This window comes from Macaca mulatta, chromosome 3, assembly GCF_049350105.2.
Source record: "Macaca mulatta isolate MMU2019108-1 chromosome 3, T2T-MMU8v2.0, whole genome shotgun sequence".
Taxonomy (NCBI): Eukaryota; Metazoa; Chordata; class Mammalia; order Primates; family Cercopithecidae; genus Macaca; species Macaca mulatta.
Window position 1 is genome coordinate 85,443,574 of NC_133408.1, and position 26,665 is coordinate 85,470,238.

General features: G+C 39.4%; 2 protein-coding genes, 1 long non-coding RNA gene and 1 pseudogene across 3 annotated transcripts in view; 2 read left to right on the forward strand and 2 right to left on the reverse strand.

Annotated features, from left to right (window-relative positions):
• LOC144339859 (uncharacterized) overlaps positions 1-6,329 on the forward strand; it is a 24,276-nt gene extending 17,947 nt beyond the window's left edge. The window contains exon 8 of the long non-coding RNA XR_013415374.1: positions 3,661-6,329. This is a non-coding gene — a long non-coding RNA (uncharacterized LOC144339859). The remainder of the gene's footprint in view (positions 1-3,660) is intronic.
• Positions 5,800-11,230, reverse strand: MRPL32 (mitochondrial ribosomal protein L32). The gene is made up of 3 exons (XM_001097622.5): positions 11,083-11,230; positions 8,464-8,645; positions 5,800-6,326 (listed from the first exon to the last, which is right to left on the reverse strand). Exons 1-3 carry the CDS (start codon positions 11,210-11,212, stop codon positions 6,072-6,074), a joined length of 567 nt encoding a protein of 188 aa, XP_001097622.1. The 5' UTR covers positions 11,213-11,230; the 3' UTR covers positions 5,800-6,071.
• Positions 11,231-11,412: 182 nt separating this feature from the next.
• On the forward strand, positions 11,413-26,480 carry PSMA2 (proteasome 20S subunit alpha 2). The gene is given in 8 exon segments (NM_001266881.1): positions 11,413-11,481; positions 16,092-16,168; positions 16,875-17,007; positions 18,343-18,465; positions 19,618-19,699; positions 21,108-21,181; positions 25,513-25,570; positions 25,658-26,480. Coding segments are annotated over 8 exon segments (705 nt in total). The 5' UTR covers positions 11,413-11,440; the 3' UTR covers positions 25,775-26,480.
• On the reverse strand, positions 23,192-24,031 carry LOC100426191 (serine-threonine kinase receptor-associated protein pseudogene; annotated as a pseudogene).
• Positions 26,481-26,665: the final 185 nt, after the last annotated feature.

Genomic DNA, 26,665 nt, shown 5'->3' on the forward strand with positions numbered 1-26,665 from the left:
TGGTTTAACCTTCAGGTGTAACAATAGAGAATGCATTCCTCTTCCTAATAAGCGCAAGCCTTGAGGCCCATCCTCTCATGATGAAGCTGCATTAAAGACTTCCCCTGAACCTGGCATCATTGCATCCACAGTCTCCTCTCCTACTTGATAATTCCCAGCAGCATAAATACATGTTGATCTCTCAGTGTGCAGCACACACACTTACAGACACTCATACACACAGTGGCCTCTTAATTCCATATCTTCCTCTAGCTATTGCTTCATTTCTCTACTCCCTAGCAGAAGAAAACTTTCGGGAAGAACTGTCTAGGAACACTGCCTGTACCACCTTAGCAAACATCTTCTCTTTAGCCCACTCCAATCTGTCTTCTGCCATCAACACTGAAATAAAATCACTTTTGTCATCTTGCAGATGAATTCCATTTGCCACAATCATTGGGTACTTTTCTGTCCTCATCTTCACCTCCCAGCAGCATTTGACAGGGTGGCTGGTTTCCCCTTCTTGAAATGCTCTCCTTGGAATCTGTGGTGTGACAGTCTAATGTCCTCCTCAACAGGCTAGCCTGCCTCACGGCTCAGTTTAGGGCTCTCTTCTTTCATAAGTACTTGCTGTGGATAATCTCATTCATTTTAATGGCTTTAAATACACTCCATCTGTTGACTGTTTCCAAATTTACATACTCACATATCCATTAGCCTGCTTGCCATCTCAGTTTGGATGTCCAATAAGTATTTCAAATATAGCTTCTCGAAAATGGGTATCTTGAGTTTCCTACATAATCTGCCTTCACCTCTCACAGGCTCCCTAATCACACCCTCTCTGTTACTCAAGCTAGAAACCTGGGAATTATCCTGTTTTCCCCTCTCTTGCATTTCTACAACCAAGTCATCACCAATTCCTCTTCTGAAATATGTATCTCTGTTTCCTCCAGTTCTTTCTGTCCTTGGCCACCATTCTGGTTTAGGCTACATCATCTTCAGCCTGGATTACTTCCAGAGACCCTTAGCCTGGCTCCCTAGATCCATTCTTGCCCCTTCCCAGCACATTCTCCTTACACTGGCATCCCTTCCTGTCACTCCAAACTGAATGCCACTTGGTACTCAGGATATGTTATGGGGGTAGAGTCAAAGGAGTTGCTTATGCGGGATGCGAAGAGAGAAACCAAGAATGAGTAGGATTTTGCTGGAACAATTTCATTTTTGTCAAGGTGGGAAAGTTTGGATGAGGTACAAGTTTGGCTTAGTGGGGTAAGGGACAGGGTGATCAGCAGTTCCGTCTTCAATATGCTAACCCCAAAATGTCCATTAGTCAATCAGAGGTTGTCTACGGTACGAGAAATGTTAGACATATTTGTTGAATGAATAAGCGAACCAAGCTAGGCTATCAGAGAAGCAAATTTACAGGGAGAGATTTGGAAAAGTTGTTAGGCTATGATCTAGTGAGACTTATGTGACGTTCTAATGGAAATCTCGTATTATTTGGAAACATGGGTCTGGAGATTAATAGAAAAATGAGACCTAGATACATAAACCTGAGGGTCATCACTGCATGTTTAAATTATGGAAGAAAATAAGATGGCTCACTGAGACTTCTAGAAAATTAAAATATTTTCATGTCGCATTTTTTATTCAAAAAAATTAGTTTTATTGAGACTGACAGAGGAAAATATTGAGCATCATCCCTGGCTTCTACCCACTGGAAGCCAGTAGCTCTCATCATCCTTCACCCCCCTACCCCAGTGTGACAAACCAAAATGTCTGTAGACATTGCCAAATGTCCCCTGGGATGGGAAGGGGGATCATCCCTGGTGGAGAACTACTGATTAGAAGAATGTCAATGAGAAAATCAGTACTTCTTTTTAGTCACCGAAATGTAATATTGGGGAATACTGGAGAAGAGTTTTTATCCTGAAAAATGCTCTTGGAAGGGATTTTAGAATTAAGCTGGCTGCATGTACCCAAGGATGCAGGATTGGGAAAGAAGAGGGTCAAGGAGGGCACACTGGCAGAGAGCAAACTGACCCAGGGCAGAGGAGGAGAAGCCCCTGGACACAGTGGTAGGGAGGCTCAGTTTTGTTGGCAGCCTCTAACTTTCACTCAGCGTTGCCGACAGCCTTTTCTCCCCCTGCAGTAATCCTGTCTGCTAGCCACAGGCTTTTGGCTTTGGCAGAAACAGACAATGTCCCCAGCATTGCTGGACCTCATGGTTTATTATTTCACTTGAGAATTTCAGTGCAATTCACCTGCTGCCCCCTAGTGGAGCGGTTTGGTGATGCCTAGTAAACTGTAGCAGTTCCTGATGTGCGTTTAAAGGCTGAAACTATCAAGCTGGCTCTGAGCTTGAACACTAGGGTCTAGAGACTGGAACTCGTTAACCCTCTAGCTTTCCTCCTGTCCTTCCTCCAAATTGCATGCCTAATGCTTACTAGAGACTCCACAAACATGGAGGAGGTGAGTGCACAGTCACCAGGGCCAGCAGAGGAACACAGGGGCAGGATAACACAAAGGTTGGAAGTAAGGTAAAGAGTAGCCCAGGACATTCCACTGAGCACCAGGGAACATCTCTCTATTTGCCTTAGCTGTTGCTGTTCTGGATACCCTTTGAGGAAAAAAACAAGAGGACAGCAGGTGGAAGCGACACCATCCTGTTTACAAAGGCAAGATGGAAATGTTATTCACTAATGTAGACCATGGAATGACACTGCTCCTTAAGAGTTGCAGTTGAAGACAGAGCATCTATGTTTGTGTATTTGCCAGAAAAACATTAATCATAGCAGAGTTCCTTAGCACAGATTTAGAAATATTGAGGGGAAAATCCTGCCCCTGAAACATAATTGCATATGGGAGGGTGGTGTAGAAAACAGTTCTCTGAGGAGAGTGGGAGGGCAATCGCTATATCACCAATGTTACAAAGGCCCCTACTCATTGTACTTTAAAGAATAAATTTTTAGCTTAAAAGTCACACTACACAAATTATGAAAATATCATATTTTTAAAAGATCACCATTTATTTAAATTGGGGTCATCCATAGTGCACCAAAACTATTTTTGGTTTTCCAAGAAAAAATATGTATGCATAAATCTTCATGTTAAATGGTCAGATTCTAAGTATATATTGAGGGTAGAGTCAATGGGATTTTTGGATTTGCTCGCAGGTTGGATGTGAAAGGGAGAAAAGGTGGGATATCAGAGTCAAGACAACTTCTTCCAAAATAACCTAGTAAAGTGTCTCAACATCTTCATGTTGTAGGGAATGAGTAGGGACAAGGGAATTAATTTCTAATTCAAAACCTGAATCAGTTACATAATTGGTTTAATTCCAACTCATAATGATTTTCTGCCATAGTAAAAACTGGAGGCATGAAGTGATAGAATGTATTATAAAGAAAACTTTGAAGGGACAACCCCTTCCTAAAAGTGAAAGTACTCTCCTTTATGACATGGTTTTCTGACATGAACTAGGTATCTGGTTTTGCTATCTAATAATTGCCTAATTTGGGGGATGCAATTTATAATAAGTTTCTCTGTTCATGAATTGAAAATAGAAAACAGTCACTCTGCCCACGTACTCTCACCAGGTAACCTGCACATAGAGCCTCTGTCTTAGCTCAAACTCCTGTTAAGAAATTAACAGTGTCTTAAACGATTCATCTCTCACAGTTCTGGAAGCTGGAAAGTCCCAGATCAAGATGCTGGCAGATTTCGTTCTGGTGAAGACCTCCTTCCTGATTTGTAGTCAGCCTTCTCCTTGGAGCCTCACATGGCAGAGGGCAGAGAGAACAAACTCTTATCTCTTAAGAGCATCAATCTTATTCATAGGGGAATACCCTTATTCCCTAATTACCGCTCAAAGGCCTCACTTTCTAACACCATCACATTGGAGGTTAGGCTTTCAATATAAGAATTTTTTTTTCTCACATCTGTAGCAGCCAGATGAATATATGAATACATTCAGTCCATACTATCAAAGGACAATTTGTTACCTGGAGATACGCTTTGCAACCTATCGGTCAACTGAGGATACTGAGTAGACAGTTGAATATATTTAGTCTCAGTGTTCATGAACCATTGATTCCACCTCAAGTATATCTTTGACATATAGCATGTGTATGACTTCTCAGGGTTAAAAATAATTATCTGTAGAAGTTTGTCTAAATAATATGCAGATAACCAATTTCTCTGGAATTTCAACTTTTTAATGCTTGGATTAAGCTCAGCCTTGAAAGAGTTATTTGCTGGGATTCTAACACTTTGGAAGTTTTAAAAATTTTTTACTGAATTGCACTTCAACATAACACTGGCCTATACTGTACCCAATGAAATTGGTGATTTTACCTCTAGGAATGTCAACATAGATTGTGCCATTATACAATTTCCATTATGAAGCCCCATGAGATAAATACACTTCAGGTCTTAGTACCAAGATAGTGATGCAGCTTCTAGGTTATCTGTCTTACTTTGTGAAGACTGATCCATACAAGTGAATCTTCCTTCTTTCCAAAGAAAAAAGTTCAGCCTGTAATCCTGGCACTTTGGAAGGCCAAGGTGGGCAGATCACCTGAGGTCAGGACTAAAAATATAAAAATTAGCTGGGCGTGGTAGGGGGTGCCTGTTAATCCCAGCTATGTGGGAAGCTGACAACAGGAGACGTGCTTGAACCTGGGAGGTGGAGATTGCAGTGAGCCGAGATCACACCATTGCATTCCAGCCTGGGCAACAGAGTGCAACTCCATCTCAAAAAAAAAAGAAAAAAAACGTTGAGTCAAATATGCTGCCTAATATATACATGTTCAGGTTACTGCAGCATGTATTTTTGCTGTAAATACTTCCCTGGGCTTTATCTTGTCTACCGACATTCTCTTCAACTATAATTCCCTAAGTTGCTTATCATTGTGGTTTAAATAGCTACCTCACTTTTTTCATTTTGAATGAGGCAGGAAACAAAATAGTAAACCTTGGGCTCAAGGTGGATAAAGGAATGAGAGACGTAGAAGAAAATAAGAAATGAACTGTAGAAAGTTAAAGGCCAGGCATGGTGGCTCATGCCTGTAATCCCAGCACTTTGGGAGGCTGAGGAAGGTGGCATCACCTGAGGCCAGGAGTTTGAGACCAGCCTGGCCAACATGGTGAAACCCTGTCTCTACTAAAAATACAAATATTAGTTGGGTGTGGTGCCGGGCGCCTGTAATCTCAGCTACTTGGGAGACTGAGACAGGAGAATCACTTGAACCCAGCAGACGGAGGTTGCAGTGAAGCTGAGATTAGGCTATTGCACTCCAGCCTGGGTGACAAGAGCGAAACTCCATCTCAAAAAAAAAACAAAACAAAAAAACCCAAAAAGTTAAAGAGCTTATTGTTACAATGAGGTAAAATTGATAAAATGTAAAATAAATTAAAAGGACATATTCAAAGAAAAGTGCAAGGAACATTCTTACCACATTTTCAGTGTGCTATGGAATCTGCTCACATCTTTACTAATAGTCTCTCTTCCAAACCATGGGCTATCTCATATATTCTGAACATGATTTTCATTTAATATAAAATATAAAGAATTACTTCTATCACCTAAGTAAATTAGTGTGTTTCATAGAAGTAATTTCCTGCAAAAGCAATTTTAACTTGCTAAGACAAAAATAAGAACAAAACCTTTCTTAATGCCACAACTACAATCTTAAAAAAAATACCAAAAATGCAAATAATAACCTATTTCCATGTTTTACTTAAATGGAGTTATCTGTGGTAAGTATTTGTGTAAGAAGAAGCGCTGGCAAACAAAACCAAAGCCAAAACACAGAATTCTTGCTCTAAATTTTAAATTTTTTATTTTTGTTCTGGAAATTTTAGGTTTACTTAAAACCTCGTATATAATAGAAACATAATCCATTGAGCCTTTGGATAAACAAAATTTTCAGTGTACTCATAATATACTCTTCAAATTATCCCACACAAAACTGCTTAGAATGTGTTGAACTATATTGATGATTTGAAAACAAGCACAACAACATAAAGAATCTTCCTCTATTTCAGGAGGAATGATTTACTGTGAAGTTATCCTTTTAACATCTTTGGTGTCAATTCTGGGTGAACCAGGATGGTCGCTTTCTGTCTCGTTCAATGATCCTTTTGCCCTGATCTTGTTCAGACGGCGTCTCTCCCGTGTACAGCACCACAGTCTCTATGGTGGGAGCCTTAAAAGGGCCCCCTTCTTGTTTCCCTATCTGTCGTCGGATCTCTGCAGTCTCCTTGCGCACCTTTTCATAGCAGTAGCCACAAAGGACGTGTTTCTGCTTCAGGTGACCACATTCAGGACAAACGTCTATATTGTTCTTTGAAACAATAAACAAAAACATATTTTAACAAGAGGCAATATAACGAACAAATAACCACTGACAGGAGCAATGCTTACATTTTAACTTTCTTAGAATGTTCAGGCTACATGAGGTCATCATACATCATCTAGTTCCACCTCGCTTTAACTGAAGACAAGCAACATTGAGTTTGAATTAGAGAAAAACTAGAACTAGACTTTAGCCAATCTAGTACATCTTTACGTAAACACAGCAGTTGTAGTTATGTAAAAAACAAAACAAAAACCAAAACCAAAAAAAAAAAAAACAAACTCCTTTCCCCTAACTCCAAATACTAAATATCAAATAAGGAATTCACCAACATAATTAAGTGACCCATACACTCAGCATCTTAAATAAGACACCAAGGAAAAGTGAATTCCCTCTGTCTTTCAATCTATCTTAGGGAAAACAAGATAAGAACATTACAAGTTGACCTCCTCGGCTTTCTCTTTTTATCACGGTGTAATTCAAATTCCTGCATAGAATACAGGTTTGGTATATAGTATAATTTTTCTTTTTAAAAATGAACACTGATTATTCCTTAATGTAAAATTATTTTATGTTACAGTCTTAGGGTATTTTAATGATTTATATATATATATATATCCAACTCTAACTATAAAATAATTATAACCCCTAAAAGATTTATCAACTTATTCTAGACATAGGTTTGAAAGAAAATACAAAGAAAAATACTAAACAGGAACATTAAAGAAGCTTTAAACACTTGGTAAGATTAATATACTAACATCTGTGAGGCAGATAACGAAAGAATTTCCTTTTCCGAAGGGAAGAAAGAGGCTTGCATATTACTCGCCTAACCATATTCTCATTTTACTCCACTACTGGAAACTGGATTGCATGTACAAGTGAAGGTATGAAGACACCCACAGTTAGTAGGTCTTTTTTTCATGATCAAAGTACCCAACATAACACACTACATACCATATGTAACAGAAAATAATTCAAGGAAGAAAATAAATGCACAGGATAAGAACTATTCCCTCAGAATAAATGCAATCAGGGAAGTCACATAATAGAACAGTGCAAGATCTCATTCCTAAAATCTTACGTCCTCTTGAGCAAATTTATGAATTACTGTTAAGTCTTAAGTAATAAAGTGTTTTTCAGTTCTACATTTAAGTTCAGCCCCAACCATTACTCAATAATACTTTCTGGCTTAAGTTCTCAGGTTTTGCTTAACAGAATGTGGACGCTTATGAAAGTCAGTTTTCTGTTCTTGAGTTTCATCGGTCTGGTGCTGCTGCTGTGGAACGCCATGAAGGAAACAGTAACTGAAATCCTAACTGTTAAAACCATACATGAACAGATCAGAGGTCATACACATTGTAATTTTTCTTTTTACTAGATCAGTGAAGACAGTACATCCATGTTGTCAGAGAGGAGAATATGAAATTGTCTGAGCATAGGAGAACACAAAGCAAATCTTCAAAAGAACATGAGGTCAAAAATCAGAGCTCGAAAATCTACTGCTTCATAACTGTGTGACCACAGGCAAATTCTTTTTGCCTCAGTTTCTTCATCCTAAAAATGAAGAATATCTTATTTGCTTTGGAGGGCTATTGTGAAGACATGATGAGATATAATAAACATAAGGCACTGAGATACATCATAGACACTTAATCGTTGTTAGCTATTTTATTACTTATCTTAGGGTTTTCCTTCATGGTATTTTATTGGAAATGATTTAAAAAAAATAAATATGTAAGGGCTTGTAAAACCCAAGATTCAGTAGACCTACTGCTTCCAATTTAATTCTAGGCTCTGCCGTAGTTAGGATGTTTACTCATCTGTAGTTCAAAACTCACACAGCTCAAGACTGGCACAGCTCACAATTCAAAAGTCATGTAGGCACCTCACAGCCTCGTTCCTTGCCCAGTCTCCAAACTCACTCCTTCCTTAACTGTGTTTCTAATACTCAGGCTAGAGGACAGCAGGCATATATAATGAGAATATTGTATTCCATTTAGGCCAGAGGAAAGTAGACACATATAATCTGAGACGAATTTATTCCTAGGCTATAGGAATCTACCATGAGCTTATTCAGTGGAGGACTTGAGGAAAAGCACACCCACAAAAATCAATGCATTACCTTAACTTTAATAAGCTTCTGTGGGTTTCTTCTCCTACACCGGTTAACTTCAATGGTGCGTCTACTTTTGGGAGCTGCCATCCAAAAGATACTATCCAAAAGGCTGGAATTCTCTTTACTTCCACTGGTATCATTTGCTGGCTCTGTAAATATGGCTGGGCCCTGTACTGCTAATGCTGGTCCTAGGAAATAAAACATAAGAGATACAGAATTAGTTTCTAGCTTCTAAATTACTATTTACAGATATCATTTTCCTTAACAATCAATGGTAAAACACACACACACACACACACACACACACACACACACACACACACACACACACACACAGAGACTACATATAAAATTGAGAATGTGAAACTCAATAATGGGATACCTTAGCTATTAAAATACACTAAAGCTTATACAATGCAATTTTAAGGAACACAGAATTTTTTCTTAGTGGATCCTGCTGAAAATAGATCAGTGAAATTCCATCAAGTTTCTTAACAAGTTAGATAGGCACCTAACTTGAACAAAACAAGCAAAGAATCACTCAACTGTCCACATTCTATTAATACTTGGTGGGTAGTAAATACCTGATTAATTTACAAGTAAATCTAGACAGATTTCCTGAATATACTTCTGATCAGCACTGATGTAACTGCCAATTGGCCCTTTCTTATATTCAAACTGAGTCAGGTCCTTTATGATACAACCCCTTAAGTCACTTAGCTCCTCATATTTGATACTGATTCCTGTCTGCTCTCTAAAGAGCCAGCTCACCATTTCTCTGTATGGCCTTATTTATGTGACTATGAATTGCTTATAAAAATCAAGAGACTCCTTTACCCTTTCCTTGCTATTTCTCACAAGTGCCATACTTCTTTTTTCTTTTCTTTTCTTTTTTTTTTGAGACTGAGTCTCACTCTGTCACCCAGGCTAGAGTGTGGTGGCATGATCTTGGCTCACTGCAACCTCCGCCTCCCAGGTTCAAGTGATTCTCCTGCCTCAGCCTCCCAAGTAGCTGGGATTACAGGTGTGCACCACCACGCCTGGTTAATTTTTGTATTTTTAGTAGAGACTGTTTCACGATGTTGGCCAGGCTGGTCTTGAACTCCTGACCTTAGGTGATGTACCCGCCCTGGCCTCCAAAAGTGCTGAGATTACAGGTGTGAGCCACCGCGCCCCGCCGCCATACTTCTTTTGATTTTAAGAACTCTTAAGAATGCACACAGCTCTCTAACACCTAACAATTGGCATTTATTTTCAGTATGTCCACAAGTATTGCCAAGCATGCCCCAGTGATTAACAACACAGGCTCCGGACTGTGAACTTGGGACCATTGTGAGCCTACTGCTTCAGTTGGAAAGTGTATACACCTAATACGACTGTTGTCAAGATTATCCCAGGAAGTACATGTAGAAAGCTTGGCACATTGCTTGGCATATAGTGGCATATATTTTCTTGGTATATTTCTGGATATTATCACTTTCAGGCTGCTTAGAAATTGAGTAGAATGTAAATGCCAAAGCAATGACAGTTTCAACATCCAAGATACTTCCAATTAAGATTAATTCCAAGTGAAATATGGGAAACAGAATTCATCTCCTCAGAGCTCAAACACCACAGAAAACATGTACTGTGCGGGAGGGAGGGAGGAAAGGAGGGAAGAGGGGAGGGGAGGGAAGGGAAGAGTACAGGGGGAGAGGGGAAGGGGAGGTGAGGTGAAGACAGGGCTGGAAAGGAAAGACAGATCCAGAGAGTGGTGAGCCTTGATGCCAAGTGAGACCTGCAGAACTGTCCTCGGAGGACAACTCTGTACAAATCCCTGAACTCAACAGACTTGACCAAACTCTAGCATAGTTTCTAGCAGCATAAGACTGTATCCTAGGATGACCTCGGCCCTCCTTTAAAGTGACTGCCTGAGAAAGCTCAACGCTGCCTGGAAAATTTCCTATTTATTTTAGCCAACATACTCCTGATAGTAGGTCCCTGAACTCCCTTAGAGCATTTCCTGGAAAGGGCACATAATTGTAAATACGTATCCCTTGCAACTAACTCGGAAGCGTTTCTCTCAAGGCCCTGAGAGCCATTCCTTCGATATCTAATCATTAGGAAGGATAGGGCCTTTGTCTCCCACTATCTGCGGGAGGACAGAATCCTACCTAAGATAACTGCGAGCTAGCAGACACGGCCGGCTAATCACATTTGCACTGACTTCACTGTACTACACTTCTCTGACTCTACAGAGCCCCTACACTCCCGCCTCGCTCATTCTCCCTTTAAAACGCCCAAGTCACCTCTGCACGAACCGGGATGGCGCTCAGCTCTTTATCTGCAGTAGTTACTGAATAAAATCCGTTTTCAGCACTTTAATTACTGGCTGGCTATGATTTATCTTTGACACAAGGTTACATCCTGTGTACGAATGGAGCAAGCAGAAGTTTTTTTTGTTTTTTGTTTTTGCGGTGGAGGGAGCGCAAAAACAGTCATGTTCTCGCTAATATGTGAATGTCACGAACTACGTCCCGGACGTGCGGCCGCGGATGAGAACCCGGGAGAGGGTTAAGAGTGTAAGCTGCGTCTGCGACGCTGCCCGAGGTCCCGTCATCAGTCCCCTCTCCCTTCTTTACCTACCCCACGGAGGACTGGGAAAGCCCGGCCGGTTCTGCGGAAACTTCCGCAGCAGTCGCTCCCAGTAGTTTCGAAGCAGGCCCCGGGCCGCAGGCCACGGCGGAACCACTAAGACCAGCATGGCCAGCGCCATTTTCCCTGCTGGAAGACCGCCCCGGTCCCGCCCCTGCTTTCAGCATGCGCACAGGCACAGAATCGGGCAAGCCTCCCTTTCTAGAACTACAACACCCCGCATGCTCTTGGAGCAGCTCTGACTCTCCTCCAATCATAGAGAGAAAAGGAAGGGCGAGGGGCGGGGAAATGAAAGAAAATCGGCCACAGTGCGCATGTATGCGGATGTGCTTTGGCTCTTCGGGTAAAGATGGCGGAGCGCGGGTACAGCTTTTCGCTGACTACATTCAGGTATGGAAGGGGCCCTCGAGGTCCTCAGCGTAGTCGAGGTTGCAGGAGCTCTGTCGACTTAGTTTTTCCCATCCTGACGTCGGGATTGGTGCTTCTGGAGGGTCCAGTAGAGAATGGAGGTGGAAATGCGGCTTTGCAAAGTCATTTGCCAGGCCGGCTCGGGATTCCTGGAGCTTCCTTGGTCGGAGGCTGCTGGAGGATCGGGGGGCTGCGGGACGGTGAGGCACATAGCCAAGGATTCGCTTTCACTTTGGAGACTAGAAAAGAAGGCAGTTTTAGCTCAACCATCTTTGGGTGGCCCGTTCCGAACCCAGGATTTTTTTTCCTGGCTCAAGTGGACCTGATGCGGTGGTTTCTGAAACTCGGAATCATGGTCAAATATGTGGGATCCCCTTTTCTTGGAAAACTCTCAGCTTTACGGTTAAGTCGAAGTCTTGGTCTCCGTTTGGCACTAGTGTCTTTCAAAACCTCCCGCTTTCGATTTCTTCGATGCATGAATTAGAAACATAAGGAGTAAAAACCGAAAGCGCCTATCACTTTTTTTGTGAACCCTTAACAACGAGGCAACAGTTTGAGTTTTGGCCTTTTTTTTTGGTGTGTGGAGGGGGAACGCAGAGGGGGATGTTTACTTTAAACAAGTTTGTAGGCTTTTCTATTGTAGAACAGGGGATTAGAATAGTAAGTTTACTTTCCAAAATAGTTGAGGCGAACCGTGGCTCCCAATGTGAGGAAGTCATCAACGAAGACTTTTAAAAATTGACTGGGGAAGTTTTCTGACTTACCCATTTTCTTAAGGATCAGTAATGCCCAGTTTACTTCAAATGTAGTCCTGACAACTGAAGGCAGGCGGGATTTAACTTGTTGAGTACTTTCTGTGTAGGTGCAACTTAACCGTAACCTGCTCCATCTCTTTCCACTGCTATGATGAATGTTATCTCAGCTTCTTACAGATGAACTAACCACAGCTTGTACAAATTAAATAACTTGTCTGAGGTCATCGGTTAGTAGCTGAGTTGACATTCAAACTGGATTTTTTTCTGATAACAAAAATTAATACACTTTCTATTACATAATGTCTTAAATTCCAAAAGTACCTTTCTCTTGGCAGTTTTCAGTAAGCAGTGAGTGTACGTAATAGTTTTTTTTTGTAACCTTTGAACAAGATTAATTATGCAATAAAAAGTGTCATATTACATATGACAGAAGAGTGTGTGCAGGATGTATTCACTGTTCATATTTGTGAAGAAAACAAATGTGGTCCTCTTTTTAGAGACAGGGACTTGGCAGCCTCCAGCTCTTGGGCTCAAGGGATCCTCCTGCCTCAGTCTTTGGAGTAGCTGGCACTAGAGGTGTGCACCACCCTGCCTGCTATTTTTTTTTTTTTTTTTTTTAAGGCTTGGGGTCTTGTGATGTTGCCCGGGCTGCAAATGTGGTCTTTTATCTCAAAGAAAGTGTAATCCTAGTGGAGCTGAAAACATAAAACAACCGTATACCTTCAGGACTCAATCTTTTTGTAACAAATTTCTTTATTAAAATAAACTTTTGGCCAGGCAGGGTGACTCACAACTGTAATCCCAGCTACTTGGGAGACTGAGGCAGGAGGATCACTTTAGCCCAGGAGTTCAAGACTAGCTTGGGCAACACAGCAAGACCCTATCTCTGAAAAAATTAAAAAATTAGCCAGGCATGTGCCTGTAATCCAAGCTTTTGGGTGCCTGAGAGCGAGAGGAGCACTTGAGCCCAAGAGTTTAGGATGCAGTGAGCTGTGATTCTGCCACTGCACTCCAGCCTGGGTCACAAAGCGATACCCCATGTCTAAAATTTTTTTTAAGAAAAACCAAACTTATGTTTTGTTTGTTTTAAACATGGTGGATTCAGCTGTTTTAAATAAAAATAAAATATTTTTTTCTAGCCTCTCGTAATCAGAATTAAACTAATGGTGGAAGGGACTAGCACCATACAGGATGAAACAGTTCTTGTGGAGTACATTTGGTTGGGGAATTGACAATAAATGAGTAAACAAATTGGTGCCTACTAATAAATTCTCTTACTAAGGAATTTTATTTTAAAAAGGGTGAAGAAAGGAATATGACTTTAGATTGAGTAATCAGGAAAGGCTTGTGCTTCGGGGTGATTTTTGAGACTGGAAGATTAAAAGTAGGCAGCTATTTGAAGATATAGAAATAAGGAGACTTGTAGACAGAGGGAACAGCATGTTTGAAAGCCCTGAAACTGGGAAGGAGCTTGAGCTCTTAAAGGAATGAAAATGAGGCAAATGTGCTATTGTGAGCAAGGAGGTGACGTGGGAGAGGGCTAATCGTATAGGGCTTTGTAGGCCAGAGAAGGAAATTTTATTTTAAGTGAACAAAGAAGTTCTTACAAAATCTAAGTGGAGGTGACATGGTACAAAGGCAACTTTGACTGGGGGTGGAAGTAAGGTTGAGAAAGGAAAACCAGATAGAAGGCTATTTCAGTTATTCCATGTAGGGATACTGATGCTATGGAATGGGCCAGTGGCATTATGGAATATAAAGATGGTTGATTGCTCAGCCAGCTCACAGGTCAATGAGCTTTCACGCAGTGGTAAAGATAGGTAAGTACAGTTAATAGGAACAGAGAAAAGGTAACTATTAAGTTTATATGAACCTTTAAATGTTACCCAGGGGTATATGAATTAGGTATTGAACAATAATTGAAAGCTGGATGGACCCAGAAAGTTATGACATGATTATTGAAATAGTGACTATTAAAGGAAAAAAAGTTCAGCTTAATTTTTTAATTTAAATGTCAGTTGATGTTGTTCTGCTCAAATTAACTAATTATATCAAGAGCCTTAGAGCTGTCACCCTTAGGTCTGTTTCTTTAATTGGTCTAGATGTGTCTCTATCAGTCAAATGATTGTAGATTCCTGGTACTAGGTTATGTGCTGGAATCCTGACTGAACATAGCTGACTTTATTGAGGAAGACAAATATTGTAAAAATAATAAAGAGGCCAATGCAGGAGGATTGCTTGAGACCAGGTGTTTGAGACCAGCCTGGGCAACATAGCGAGACCCTGTTTCTAAAAATAATAATAATAATAATTCAGATATGATGAATCTTAGGCAAAGAGGAAGTACAGGACATCACAGGCATCAGTGAATAGGTATTCAACTTAATCTGAGGGGTCAGGGCAACTTCCGTTAGGACATGATTGAAGGAAAAGAGTTCACAGGGCAATAGAGAAATGCATTTCAGATGGAGGGATTAGCTTGTGAGTGAGGTTTTTGAAGTTTGAGAGTAGTCTATGTGTTTGGAGCAAGGAGGGATGGAGTTGAGATTTGGGTGACCAAGGGAATATTTGTAATTATATGAAGAGAAAATACAGACTTCTGAAATTTGCAATAGTAGTTGGGAGATAAGGATCTAGCTGTGTCACTTTGGACAAATTACTTTCACTCAGACTTTATATATGAAATTAGGTTGGTTTGTGATGATTCTAATTAAACAACCAGGTTGAAATAAAGTATAACTCTAAAAGGCCAGTTTAAGACTTGTGTTTAGCTACCAAATCCATGGAACCAGATCTGTTAAGTGTGACCATCTTGTGGCTTCTAGAAATAGTTGTGTATTATGTAGAGAATACTTAACTGTGAGTGATATCTAGGTGTTACTGTCTTAGGCCATGTCTGTGTTCTAAAACCACCCCCCCCCCACTTGAAATATATGCTGCTGTTTGGTTTTTAACAAACACATACATGTTCTTAATAACATTACCATTCAGTATGTGCTTGTTACAGATTTTGTGCCAGACAGTTTTATAGGAATTACTTCACTTAATCACAACAATGCTTTGAAATAGGTACAGGACCCCTTTAGGGGATGGTGATTTCAGGACTCCCACAAATACCAAGTCAAGGCGTACTCAAGTTCTATAGTCAGCCCTGTGGAATCCACTGATACGGAAAACCAGTTGTGGTTACTGTGTGCTCATTTTACAGGTGAGAAAACAAGCACAGAAAACTTAGGGTGAAAAGAAGCAACAGTAATACCACTGCTCCGTGTGGCAGACAAAAACCAAAGAGAAAGTAGTGCTTCAGTAGGAGTATGTTCTAATTGCCTTGTAAACTTGGTTTCGTTCGTTTTTTCTTTTCTTTTCTCTTTTTTTTTTTTTTTTTTTTTGAGATGAGGTTTCGGTCTTGTTGCCCAGGCTGGAGTGCAATGGTGTGATCTCGGCTCACTGCTACCTCCACCTCCTGGATTCAAGCGATTCTCCTGCCTCAGCCTCCCAAGTAGCTGGGATTACAGGCGTGCACCACTATACCCAGCTAATTTTTGTATATTTAGTAGAGACAGGGTTTCACCATGTTAGTCAGGCTGGTCTTGAACTCCTGACCTCAGGTAATCCACCCACCTCAGCCTTCCCAAGTGCTGGGATTACAGGCTTGAGTCATTGTGCCCAGCTGTAAACTTGGTTTCTGTGCCACTTCATGATAGAGGTCAAAGGCCAGCTACTCCCTGGGGTTGGATAAATTGGATTTGACCTGAATGTCTGTACTATCTCAGAGATGTTCTTACAATAAATATTGGATGATATGTGAACTTAACAAATACCTGTGTTTCTTTTAAGCCCGTCTGGTAAACTTGTCCAGATTGAATATGCTTTGGCTGCTGTAGCTGGAGGAGCCCCGTCAGTGGGAATTAAAGGTAATTAAATGCTTCATTCATTTCAGATGCCTGTTAGTAGTTATCTTGCTTATTTTGGAATTAATTAGTAGTTAATTTATACAGAGCTGCAGTAGTATAATTTTTAATAATTTTTTGTTAATTTACAGTGTTTTGGAGTTTAAATAGTAATAAGTCTAAGGTCATTCAAATTTCTTTTCAAAGTAAATAATAACACCTTTATCTGTTAGCTGTAATATTCACAGTAGTCTTTCTCATTCAGAAAACTCTTTTTTTTTTTTTCCCACTGATTATATCACTACTTGCTGGCAGTTTTTATCCTTATAATTTAGGAAAGTTTAATTATAAAACATAAGCTAAATATGTTGTGTTTCACTTTAAAAGGCTGTATCATTTATTGTAAATTTCATGTTATGAGACTATTGCGACAAGTAGGCAGAAATCCATTATTTTAAAACGTGAACTCTCAGGTATCTTTAGAGTGCTTACAAAAGGTTATGTAATACCTATAGCTGTAGGGACGATTTTTTTGTGTAGTACTAATGACCAGTGAGGGAAAAATGGACTTACCATTTCTTAGGTAATTTTGGTAATAGGACTCCGGAAGAAAAGGTTTTATAAATTAAAGGAAATAAAGGACTTTTGAGTTTAGTGCATCCATAATAGAAAGCTGTTAAAACAGTCTTATAAATGATTAAACATTTAGGTCTCTCTCTTTTTTTTTAAGCTGCAAATGGTGTGGTATTAGCAACTGAGAAAAAACAGAAATCCATTCTGTATGATGAGCGAAGTGTACACAAAGTGGAACCAATTACCAAGCATATAGGTTTGGTGTACAGTGGCATGGGCCCCGATTACAGGTACTTTATACTTTTTATAGTGTTTCTCACCATCTCATGAATTGATTGTAATCTGTATTTTCAGGAGAAAAACCAATGTTGTTTTCCTTTTATCTTCCGATTCCTCTTTTTTTGTGTGCTTTGTTTAGCAATAGCAGCCTCATTGAGAGCTGAATTTAGTTTGCCTGTGTAGGTTACTTTAAAGAGAATAACTCAGATGTGAAAGAGGAGGTAGATAGATTACATAACTCCTCTTTTCTCTGTTTAGTGGACTTTCCCTTCTGACATATTCCTCTTCTACTACCCAGGAACTGGGCATAAGGGCTTTAGTTTTCGCCAGTGCAGTTTAAAAATGATAAGAGCAATTTATGTTATAATAAACTATATTCTAAAAAGTATGAGGCAACAAAAGAAAGCATCGCCATCCAGAGTTAACCTTACCTCTTTTCCTGTTCTTCACAAAGGAACAAAATTCTCAAACACCACTGCAAGTTACTGAGTGTGGCAGCCAACCAGGATCCCAGTGCTCATATAATCACCCCCTTTATATTTCACAGGAAGAGAGAATAATCTTGTTACTCAGGGTACCAGCCAAGTTGAAAGAGATTGACAGCTTTCTGTGTCTGTCATTTAAACAAGTAAAAGGAATATTACTTTATTGCTCATGATTTTGTGGAGCAAGATAGGTAGACGCAAAGTTTCACTTCAGTTTCACTCCTATTTCACATCTGAGTTGTTCTCTTTAAAGTAACCCAGGGTCTTCCCCAGGCAGGTCTCAAAGTCCTGGCCTCAAGTGATCTTCCTGCCTCAGCCTTTTAAAGTGTTGGTATTACAGGTGTGAAACACTGCACCCAGCTGAATTTTACATTTTTAGTTACAAGTAGTTTCTTACTGTTTCTTAATCTCTGAAGGGTACTCTTTGAAGCACAGGCAGAGAGATTAAAACAGTCTGCAGGAAGTAGTGACCTGAAGTGAGAAAAATATGCCCAGAATTGTGTGCCTGTGTGTTTATGTGTGCTTGTATGCACGTGTGGACTGGGGTGAGCTATAAAAAGACAAGTGGCTGCCCTTGGATAAGGGGGACAATCTTGAAGAAGCCATGGAGTGAGATAAAATTCTCATTTTTGTACATTAAATCTGTTACTTTTAAGCTAACTGGTACTCTATGATGCTTCGATATTTTCTTCTATATCAACTGGAATCCAATGTTAGAGTAAGACTAGCTTTGATCCAGTAGCCACCATTAAAGCAATACATGTTAAACTGGTGCTGCAGGTACGTGCCTGTAAAAGAAGAATGAGTCTTTGGGTAGTAGAGCATCTTCCTTGTAATTAAATCTTATTTTTTCCTTGTTAGAGTGCTTGTGCACAGAGCTCGAAAGCTAGCTCAACAGTACTATCTTGTGTACCAAGAACCCATTCCTACAGCTCAGCTAGTACAGAGAGTAGCTTCTGTGATGCAAGAATATACTCAGTCAGGGTAAGTTGCTTTTTTTACTTGAAATGTGCCATGAATTGTAGGGGGAAGTCATTTTAAAGAGTAGATGTATACATAGAATGGGACTTACCATTCCTATATTTGCCTAACAAGTGGACAAAATCACTATGATGAATATTTCTGATCTTATCTAGATCTAGAATATTTACTTAAGGAAAAAAGTGTGTTTTCTTGTTGCTCATATAACAGCAGAAAGCAGCTTCTAGATATAAAAAGTTCTTTTGCCAGTGATTAAAACACTTTTTGGGCAGAAATTCATTGCTACTTTTATTTATTTTTATTTTTTTCTTTTTGAGTCAGAGTCTCACTCTGTTACCCAGGCTGGAGTGCAATGGCATGATCCTGGCTCACTGCAACCTCTGCCTCCTGGGATCAAGTGATGCTCATGCCTTAGCCTCCCGAGTAGCTGGCACCACAGGCATGCATCACCATGCCCAGCTAATTTTTTTTTTTTTTGTATTTTTTTGGTAGGGATGTGGTTTTACTATGTTGGCCAGACTGGTTTCAAACTCCTGACCTCAAGTGATCTGCCTGTCTTGGCCTCCCAAAGTGTTGGTACTGCACCTGGCCTCTACTTTCAAATTTATGTTTCTAACCAGAAATGATTGTAAGCACATGATGAAAGCAGCTCTTTGACACATTCATATTTCTTTTCATTCCCCAGCTTCTTTGGGTGTGGATGAGATAGCATATAGGTAGTTGTTGATATGTAAACCTAGTGGAAGAGCTGCATTAACTGAAAATTGTCATTTTGTAATAGGTAAACCTAGTGGAAAAGCTGCATCAATTGAAAGTTGTCATTTTGTGACAAGTAAACCTAGTGAAAAAGCTGCATTAATTAAAAGTTGTTATTTTGTTAGGACACTAAATGTTACTCCACACTTATTAACCCCAGTGTCTTAGGTGACACTCTATTCAATCCAAATTTTTTTTTTTTTTTTGGCTACTATTCCTCACTACTATAAAGAGAATTAGTTTTGAATTGATTCATTCAGAAAGGTGTTAAATACTTTTTAAGGAACTTACAAGTCTAATTCAGTTTGCCTGATAATTTGCTTTATTTGAGAATACTGATAAATTCTTGAGGATGACTTTCATGAAAATGCCAAGTAATTTTCATTTTCCTGTCTGCAGTGGTGTTCGTCCATTTGGAGTTTCTTTACTTATTTGTGGTTGGAATGAGGGACGACCATATTTATTTCAGTCAGATCCATCTGTAAGTATCAGTAGATGTATTTGAGGGATTTGTCTTTAAAAGTGCTCTTTGAATATCTAACAGAAATAGAAGCCATAAAAACTTTACAATTTAGCAGTATTTTCTTCTTTTTCACCTGGGCTTTAGAAGGTATGAGGTCGTGCATTTTTGTGTGTATATTTAAAATTTTGGTAATTTGGTCTTCTGATAAGGAAGCTGTATTAGTTCTACCCTCTTTTCTTCTGCCATGTTTACTTCATACACTTGGGTGATTTGTTGAAATAGTTGTTATCAAATGTATTTAAACCTGTAACTTTGGGAAATATTGCAATTGAAGATGTGGATCTGGAGGACGGTGTTGTGGTGTTTGCCGTCAGTTGAATCTTGGGGTTGACTTGAGTGACTTTTCCAGCAAAAACATTAATCTGTCTTGAATTCAGTGTTTTGCAAGAATGATTGTGAAATTGGTACCTTGGGTGAGTTGTCTGCTGTAATGCAGAAGAATGGTATCTGAATAGAAGGGATTTGTAAAGGATAATACTACTCCACATCTGTCCCATTTGCTATGAGAACCTTAAGACAAAATTCAAGATTAGGAAATTACCTTTCATGTTTTATGGATTATTAGATAATTAGAAGTTTACTCAATGCAGACCTTATGATCTACTCTTAAAACCTGAGATGGCAAAAGAAAAATATTTTGGTTGTTACTTAAATCAGAAAAAATAAGTATTTGGGGAACTTTGATAGTGCTGTTACTCCATCTCTGAGTTTCCAAAGCTAAGTGACAAGCCCTCTTATCTTCCTTTTCAGAAGGTAGCGGAAGCCACCATTTCTGGAATCCAGATTTCTTCTTTTGTCCTATTTTCCTCTGTTGTATCTAAAAAACAATTGTTTTCATTTAAAACATAATGGATTATGTTTCTTTTGGTATTTTTTCTGATGAGATGCTCTCTTTTTAATTTATTCACTAATGATCAAGAGTTGGTCACCATTTTTCAGATTTATATGAGAGACTTAAATCGCTTCAGTCTGTGAAGCTAAAATACTACTCTTGATTATTTGTTTAAGTTAACCTCAATTTCTTTTAACTGGCTTTGTGACATAATTTATGTACACTTAATTGCATCATCACCAGCTTCATCAGTTTGATGAGTTCTGATATATGTAAATGTCTGAAGAAACCATTACTACAATGAGGATATCAAAAATTTCCAGAACCTCCAAAAGTTTCTCCATGCCTCTTTGGTTTCCATCCTTCTAGCCTTCTTAAAAAAAATAACCTATTCTGTGATGTTTTCCATTCTAATAATATTCTGTGACCTTCAAAGTTAGAGAACAATTAATAAAGCTAAAAATTAAATGGCAGGGCAATATAATTGTATTTGTGTTTTAAAATATGGTTCTTTACTCTTTCTATCCTGATTAGGGAGCTTACTTTGCCTGGAAAGCTACAGCAATGGGAAAGAACTATGTGAATGGGAAAACTTTCCTTGAGAAAAGGTAGGCTCACTCACTGTAACTACATTCATTAGCAAACTCACTTTATGGTTTTTGGTGCTCTTTAAGTAATTAATATCATGGGACTAAAGAAAATTGCTGTATTACTCTGTATATTAATCTAGTTACAGATAAATCAAAAACTTATCTCCCTCCTAGTTTCCTAGTCTTCAGTATATCGAGTGGTAATTAATATTCATTTCCTAAGGAGTTGTCTTTTTATATTCTATGGTTTCCTAAATGCTTTTTTGTTTTGTTTTACTTTTTACTTCACTTTTTCTGCCATTTTAGGAGGGAGAAAAAGAACATTGAATCTGGAATAAAAAATTTGGGGAGACAGATTTTTAAATGATTTAATGATAATAGTTTACATTATGACAGTAAAAAAAATTGTGAAACCAAATGCCTGGAGTTGAAGGTATATTAAATATTTGGTATGTGTGCTTGATAAAAAGTGGAGCACTATGTAAAAATCTGTCGGTGCCCAAGTACAAGCTGCCCTCACTTATTTCCAGCTGTATTCTAGTCTCAGTGTTACTGTAGTCCTTCAAAACTCTCCAAGCTTTTGAAGAGGAAAATGTTTTATTTCTTTTTTTTTTTTTTTTTTTTTTTGAGTCGGAGTCTCGCTCTGTCGCCCAGGCTGGAGTGCAGTGGCCAGATCTCAGCTCACTGCAAGCTCCGCCTCCCGGGTTCCCGCCATTCTCCTGCCTCAGCCTCCCGAGTAGCTGGGACCACAGGCGCCGCCACCTCGCCCGGCTAATTTTTTGTGTTTTTAGTAGAGACGGGGTTTCGCCGTGTTAGCCAGGATGGTCTCTATCTCCTGACCTTGTGATCCGCCCGTCTCGGCCTCCCAAAGTGCTGGGATTACAGGCTTGAGCCACCGCGCCCGGCCTATTTCTTGATATGTAATAGTTGCGCATATTTTTGCAGTATATGTGATATTTTAATACCTGTATACAGTGTGTCAAATCAGGGTAATTGGATATCCGTTACCTCAAACATCTATCTTTTCTTTGTGTTGGGAGCATTGCAGATCTTCTAGCTGTTCTGAAATAGGGAGAAGAAAAATAATTTCCTGAGTGTACTATTGGACACCAGAACTTATTCCTCCTATCTGACTGCATTTTTATACCCCTTCACCAACTTCCTTCCTTTCTTCTTCCCGTCTCCCTTTCCAGCCTCTGGTAACCACTGTGCTACTCTCTCCCTCCATGAGATCCACTTTTTTTAGCTCCCACATATGAGTGAGAACATGCAATATTCATCTTTCTATGCCTGGCTTGTTTTACTTAACATAATGACCTCCATTTCCATCCATGTTGCTGCAAATGACAGGATTTCATTTTTTCATGGCTGAATAATAATAAAAAATTTTGTAACTCCGTTTAACAGATGAGCCTTCACAGTACATTTTTCATGTAATGTTAAGGTTATTAAAAATCTTAGGCCTGGGTTTAAATGGTAAATTTAATCTTAGGCTCTTAAGGTACTTTTTCATTTTTCTTTTTTATATTAATGAGTCTTCCAAATATTTCACATTGTTATTACATGATATGTTTTGTTTTATTTTTGTTTCAGAGGCATTTTATTTAGACAACTAAAAATAATTAGATGTTCAGAACCAGTGTACAATGAAAGAGAAATTAAACCAGTTACTTTATCATGTATTCCCTCTTTACAACCAAAGCAAAAAACAACAACAAAGACATTCTGCTTTAAGGGAAAGTCAGACAAATAAGCCAATATATTTTTCTTCTCCATAATGATATAAACAGCTGCAAGAACTTTTAATTGTAATAAGAGAAGTCGGATGTTGTCTTGTACATACTCATTAAAAAGATGACAGGCCATTGTACTACAAGAGGATAACTCAGCCTCCCTTCATCTGATCCTCTTGAGATTTCACTTACAGGTAACACCAAGTTAGTTGTTCCAGCAATGGAGCTAATTCATATTCCTCATTATTTATTACTGCTTTTGCCTTAAGCAGAGAGTAACTCTGAAAGGCTGATGTTTTTCTCTGCTTGCTCGTTCTAGTCCAGTTGTATATTATCTGTGGCACATGCTTGATGCTCAGGCCTTAACTTGAGGAGTTGAAGAATAGATGGAATCTGAATTCTCTGAAGCAGTTTCTTCTAGCTCCTCTTCTCTTGTCTCTGCAAAACCAATCTTTGGCTTCTCCAGCTCACTGCTATCTTCTTCAGGAAGCACACATTTCTAAAGGCTGTATGTTTTTCCTACCATGGTTTGCCAGTCTCAGTGTTCCATCTTCAGAACCACTGGCATACAGTTCTCCATCAGGACCAAATCTCACACAGTGAATAGGACTGGAGTGTCCTTTGTAGGATTCTAATTTCTTCTCCACTATTGTCATCATACTTACAAGTTTAACATCTTCACCACCTGCAAAAAGAAATTCTTAAGGTGAAGAGATTCAGAGTTAATGGTTACAGGAGCTTGAAAGGATTTAATTGGTTCCAAACTTACTGTACTATCAAAAGCACTGGATCAGCCATAAGTTATTACCAAAATATCTCCCTCAGGAATATATTCCATACTACTAGCTGACATATTAAAATTTAGAGATTTCATTTCTGTCATAGTAGCATGATCCCAGAGTCTAACAGTTTTGTCATCAGAAGAAAGAATCTGTTTATCCACACTGCACCATAGGGCCTTTTTTATATCAGAGCTGTGATCACTAACTTCCTCAGGTTCTGCTTCGGGTTTGTTCAAGTCATATATGCGTAACAGTTTATCCTGTTCCCTGGTTAACAAATAATTACTATCCTGCATGAAATCCATAGTCTTGACAATGTTTTTATGAGCCAGGGTCATCAGTTCATCTCCTGGGATAGCATCCCACACTTTGTGAGATCTGCAGCTGCTGTGGCAGCTTTGATGGCATCCTTATTCAGTGTTATACCCCAAACAGCATCTTTATGACCCAAAAGGATTCCAAATCAGTCTCCTATATCTCCCTGGCATAGCATAGGTTTGCTGTCTTTGCAAGCACTGATTTAGAAATACTTGTAAGGCTGGCTGGGCGCAGTGGCTTGCACCTGTAATCCCAGCACTTTGGGATGCTGAGGCAGGTGGATCACCTGAGGTCAGCAGTTCGAGACCAGCCTGGCCAACATGGTGAACCCCCCCACCCCCCGTCTCTACTAAAAATACAAAAATTAGCGGGGAGTGATAGCACGCACCTGTAACCCCAGCTACTCAGGAGGCTGAGGCAGGAGAATTGCTTGAACCTGCCTGGGAGGTGGAGTTTGCAGTAAGCCAAGATTGCGCCACTGCATTTCAGCCTGGGTGACAGAGCAAGACTGTGTCTCGAGGGGAAAAAAAGCCCCTAAGGCATGATGCCACTGAAGGCCAAGTCAGCCACGGGCCGTGTGTGGCCAGAACAGGTGAGCAGCATCAGTCTCATTGCTATGGAGATGGTGAACCCAGTGATTGGGCTGGTGGACTGAGGGTCATCCTTGTCTTCTCTTCTCTGCTACAGCGCCCGGGGTTCCTCCAGGCCTCACCCTAACACTGGGGCTGGGCAGGGAAACAGGAAAAGGTGGCAACGAGATTAGGAAGGAGCTAGGGAGGGGCTGGGGAGTCGGGGAAGGGTGAGCAACAGTTGACAATGGAGGGAGGAAAGTAGGGGATGGGGAGAACCAAAGAAACGACCCAGCCACTATTCACGCTGTCCACACTGGTACTGGCAGGAAGTGACATGTTACGTTTTAGCTTATGAGAAAAAGATGAGATTTTAGCAAAGTTCTGATTTTTCTGTGTTTTAAAAATTATAATGCCACCACATCCTGATTGTTAAAATATTTATACTTAAGAAGTTTCCCGGCTGGGTGCAGTGGCTCACGCCTGTAATCCCAGCACTTTGGGAGGTCGAGGCAGGTGGATCACGAGGTCAGGAGATCGAGACCATCCTGGCTAACACAGTGAAACCTGTCTCTACTAAAAATACAAAGAAATTAGCTGGGCGTGGTGGCAGGTGCCTGTAGTCCAAGCTACTTGGGAGGCTGAGGCAGGAGAATGGCATGAGCCCAGGAAGTGGAGCTTGCAGTGAGCCAAGATAACTCTGTCTCAAAAAAGAAAAAAGTTTCCTAAACTAAACTCATTTTAGGGTCATACCCTCATGATGTTGGGAATTGAGCACCAGATATTGTCAGTTTTTTTATCTGGGGACAGCTACAAGGAGGTGATTAAAAGAATGTGTAATTTAGTATTTTTAAGATGTTTAGAGTTTTAAAAACTTAGGTTGTTGCTGTCATTGTATTTAAAGAATATAAACAATGATATAAGTAATTTTTTTTTTAATTCTTCAGGTATAATGAAGATCTGGAACTTGAAGATGCCATTCATACAGCCATCTTAACCCTAAAGGTTAGCTCAATATTCAACAACTGGATTTACAATGATTTCATGATTAACTGCTTAGAAAATTGACCTTTTTTCCTCCGTCCTCAATAGGAAAGCTTTGAAGGGCAAATGACAGAGGATAACATAGAAGTTGGAATCTGCAATGAAGCTGGATTTAGAAGACTTACTCCAACTGAAGTTAAGGATTACTTGGCTGCCATAGCATAACAGTGAAGTGACTGAAAAATCCAGAATTTCAGATTATCTATCTACTTAAACATGTTTAAAGTATGTTTTGTTTTGCAGACTTTTTGCATACTTATTTCTACATGGTTTAAATCGACTGTTTTTAAAATGACACTTATAAATCCTAATAAACTGTTAAACCCACCTTCCAGCCTTTTAGGAGTTGCTAAAATTTTAACAGTTACTTCCTGCTTTTTATCACAGTTGATTTCTGAAGACTACATTGCGAAGCAGAATGATGAAATCACTTTTTCGTTGTCACGCAATTTTGGTTAAGTTAAATCTTATTGCCCTCTTCACTATCAGATGTTGCCTGTGTTTCCATAAAGCAAAATGCTGATTTTGGTGAAAAACATCATTGCTTCTAGAGTTGGGAGGATCTGCAGACTTTCACAGATTCATAGGACAAGAAAAGAAGCATAGGTGCTTTTAGGTGCCATTAGGTATTGATCAGTGAAATCCTAGGGTGCTCTATGAGATTGTACTAGGCCTGTGAAGAGTGGTAAGCCAAATAGGTCTCCATGGGAGATACAATATGTAAGTAAATAAACAATAGTTTGCTAGTTCCTGTTGGTGTCTCCATCACAAGTAGGTTTTAAAGGAACCTGGGTTCTTAGATTTTGTTAGACTTTTTAAACTCAAGGATGAGCATAAGTGCTTGAAATAAAATTCTAATACATAAGTGTCAAAACTGTGGCTTAAGACTCTTGTTAATTCATTAATCTCAGTATAATAAGTACCTTCACTATAATGAAAGTTATAATTAAGTATCTGAACTCGTGAAGGCCGTGCTTAGTTCTGTGTTTTTTTTTTTTTTTTTTTTAAATTTTTTTAAAGGCATCTTAGGATAAAATCATTAATTTTCTTTACAGA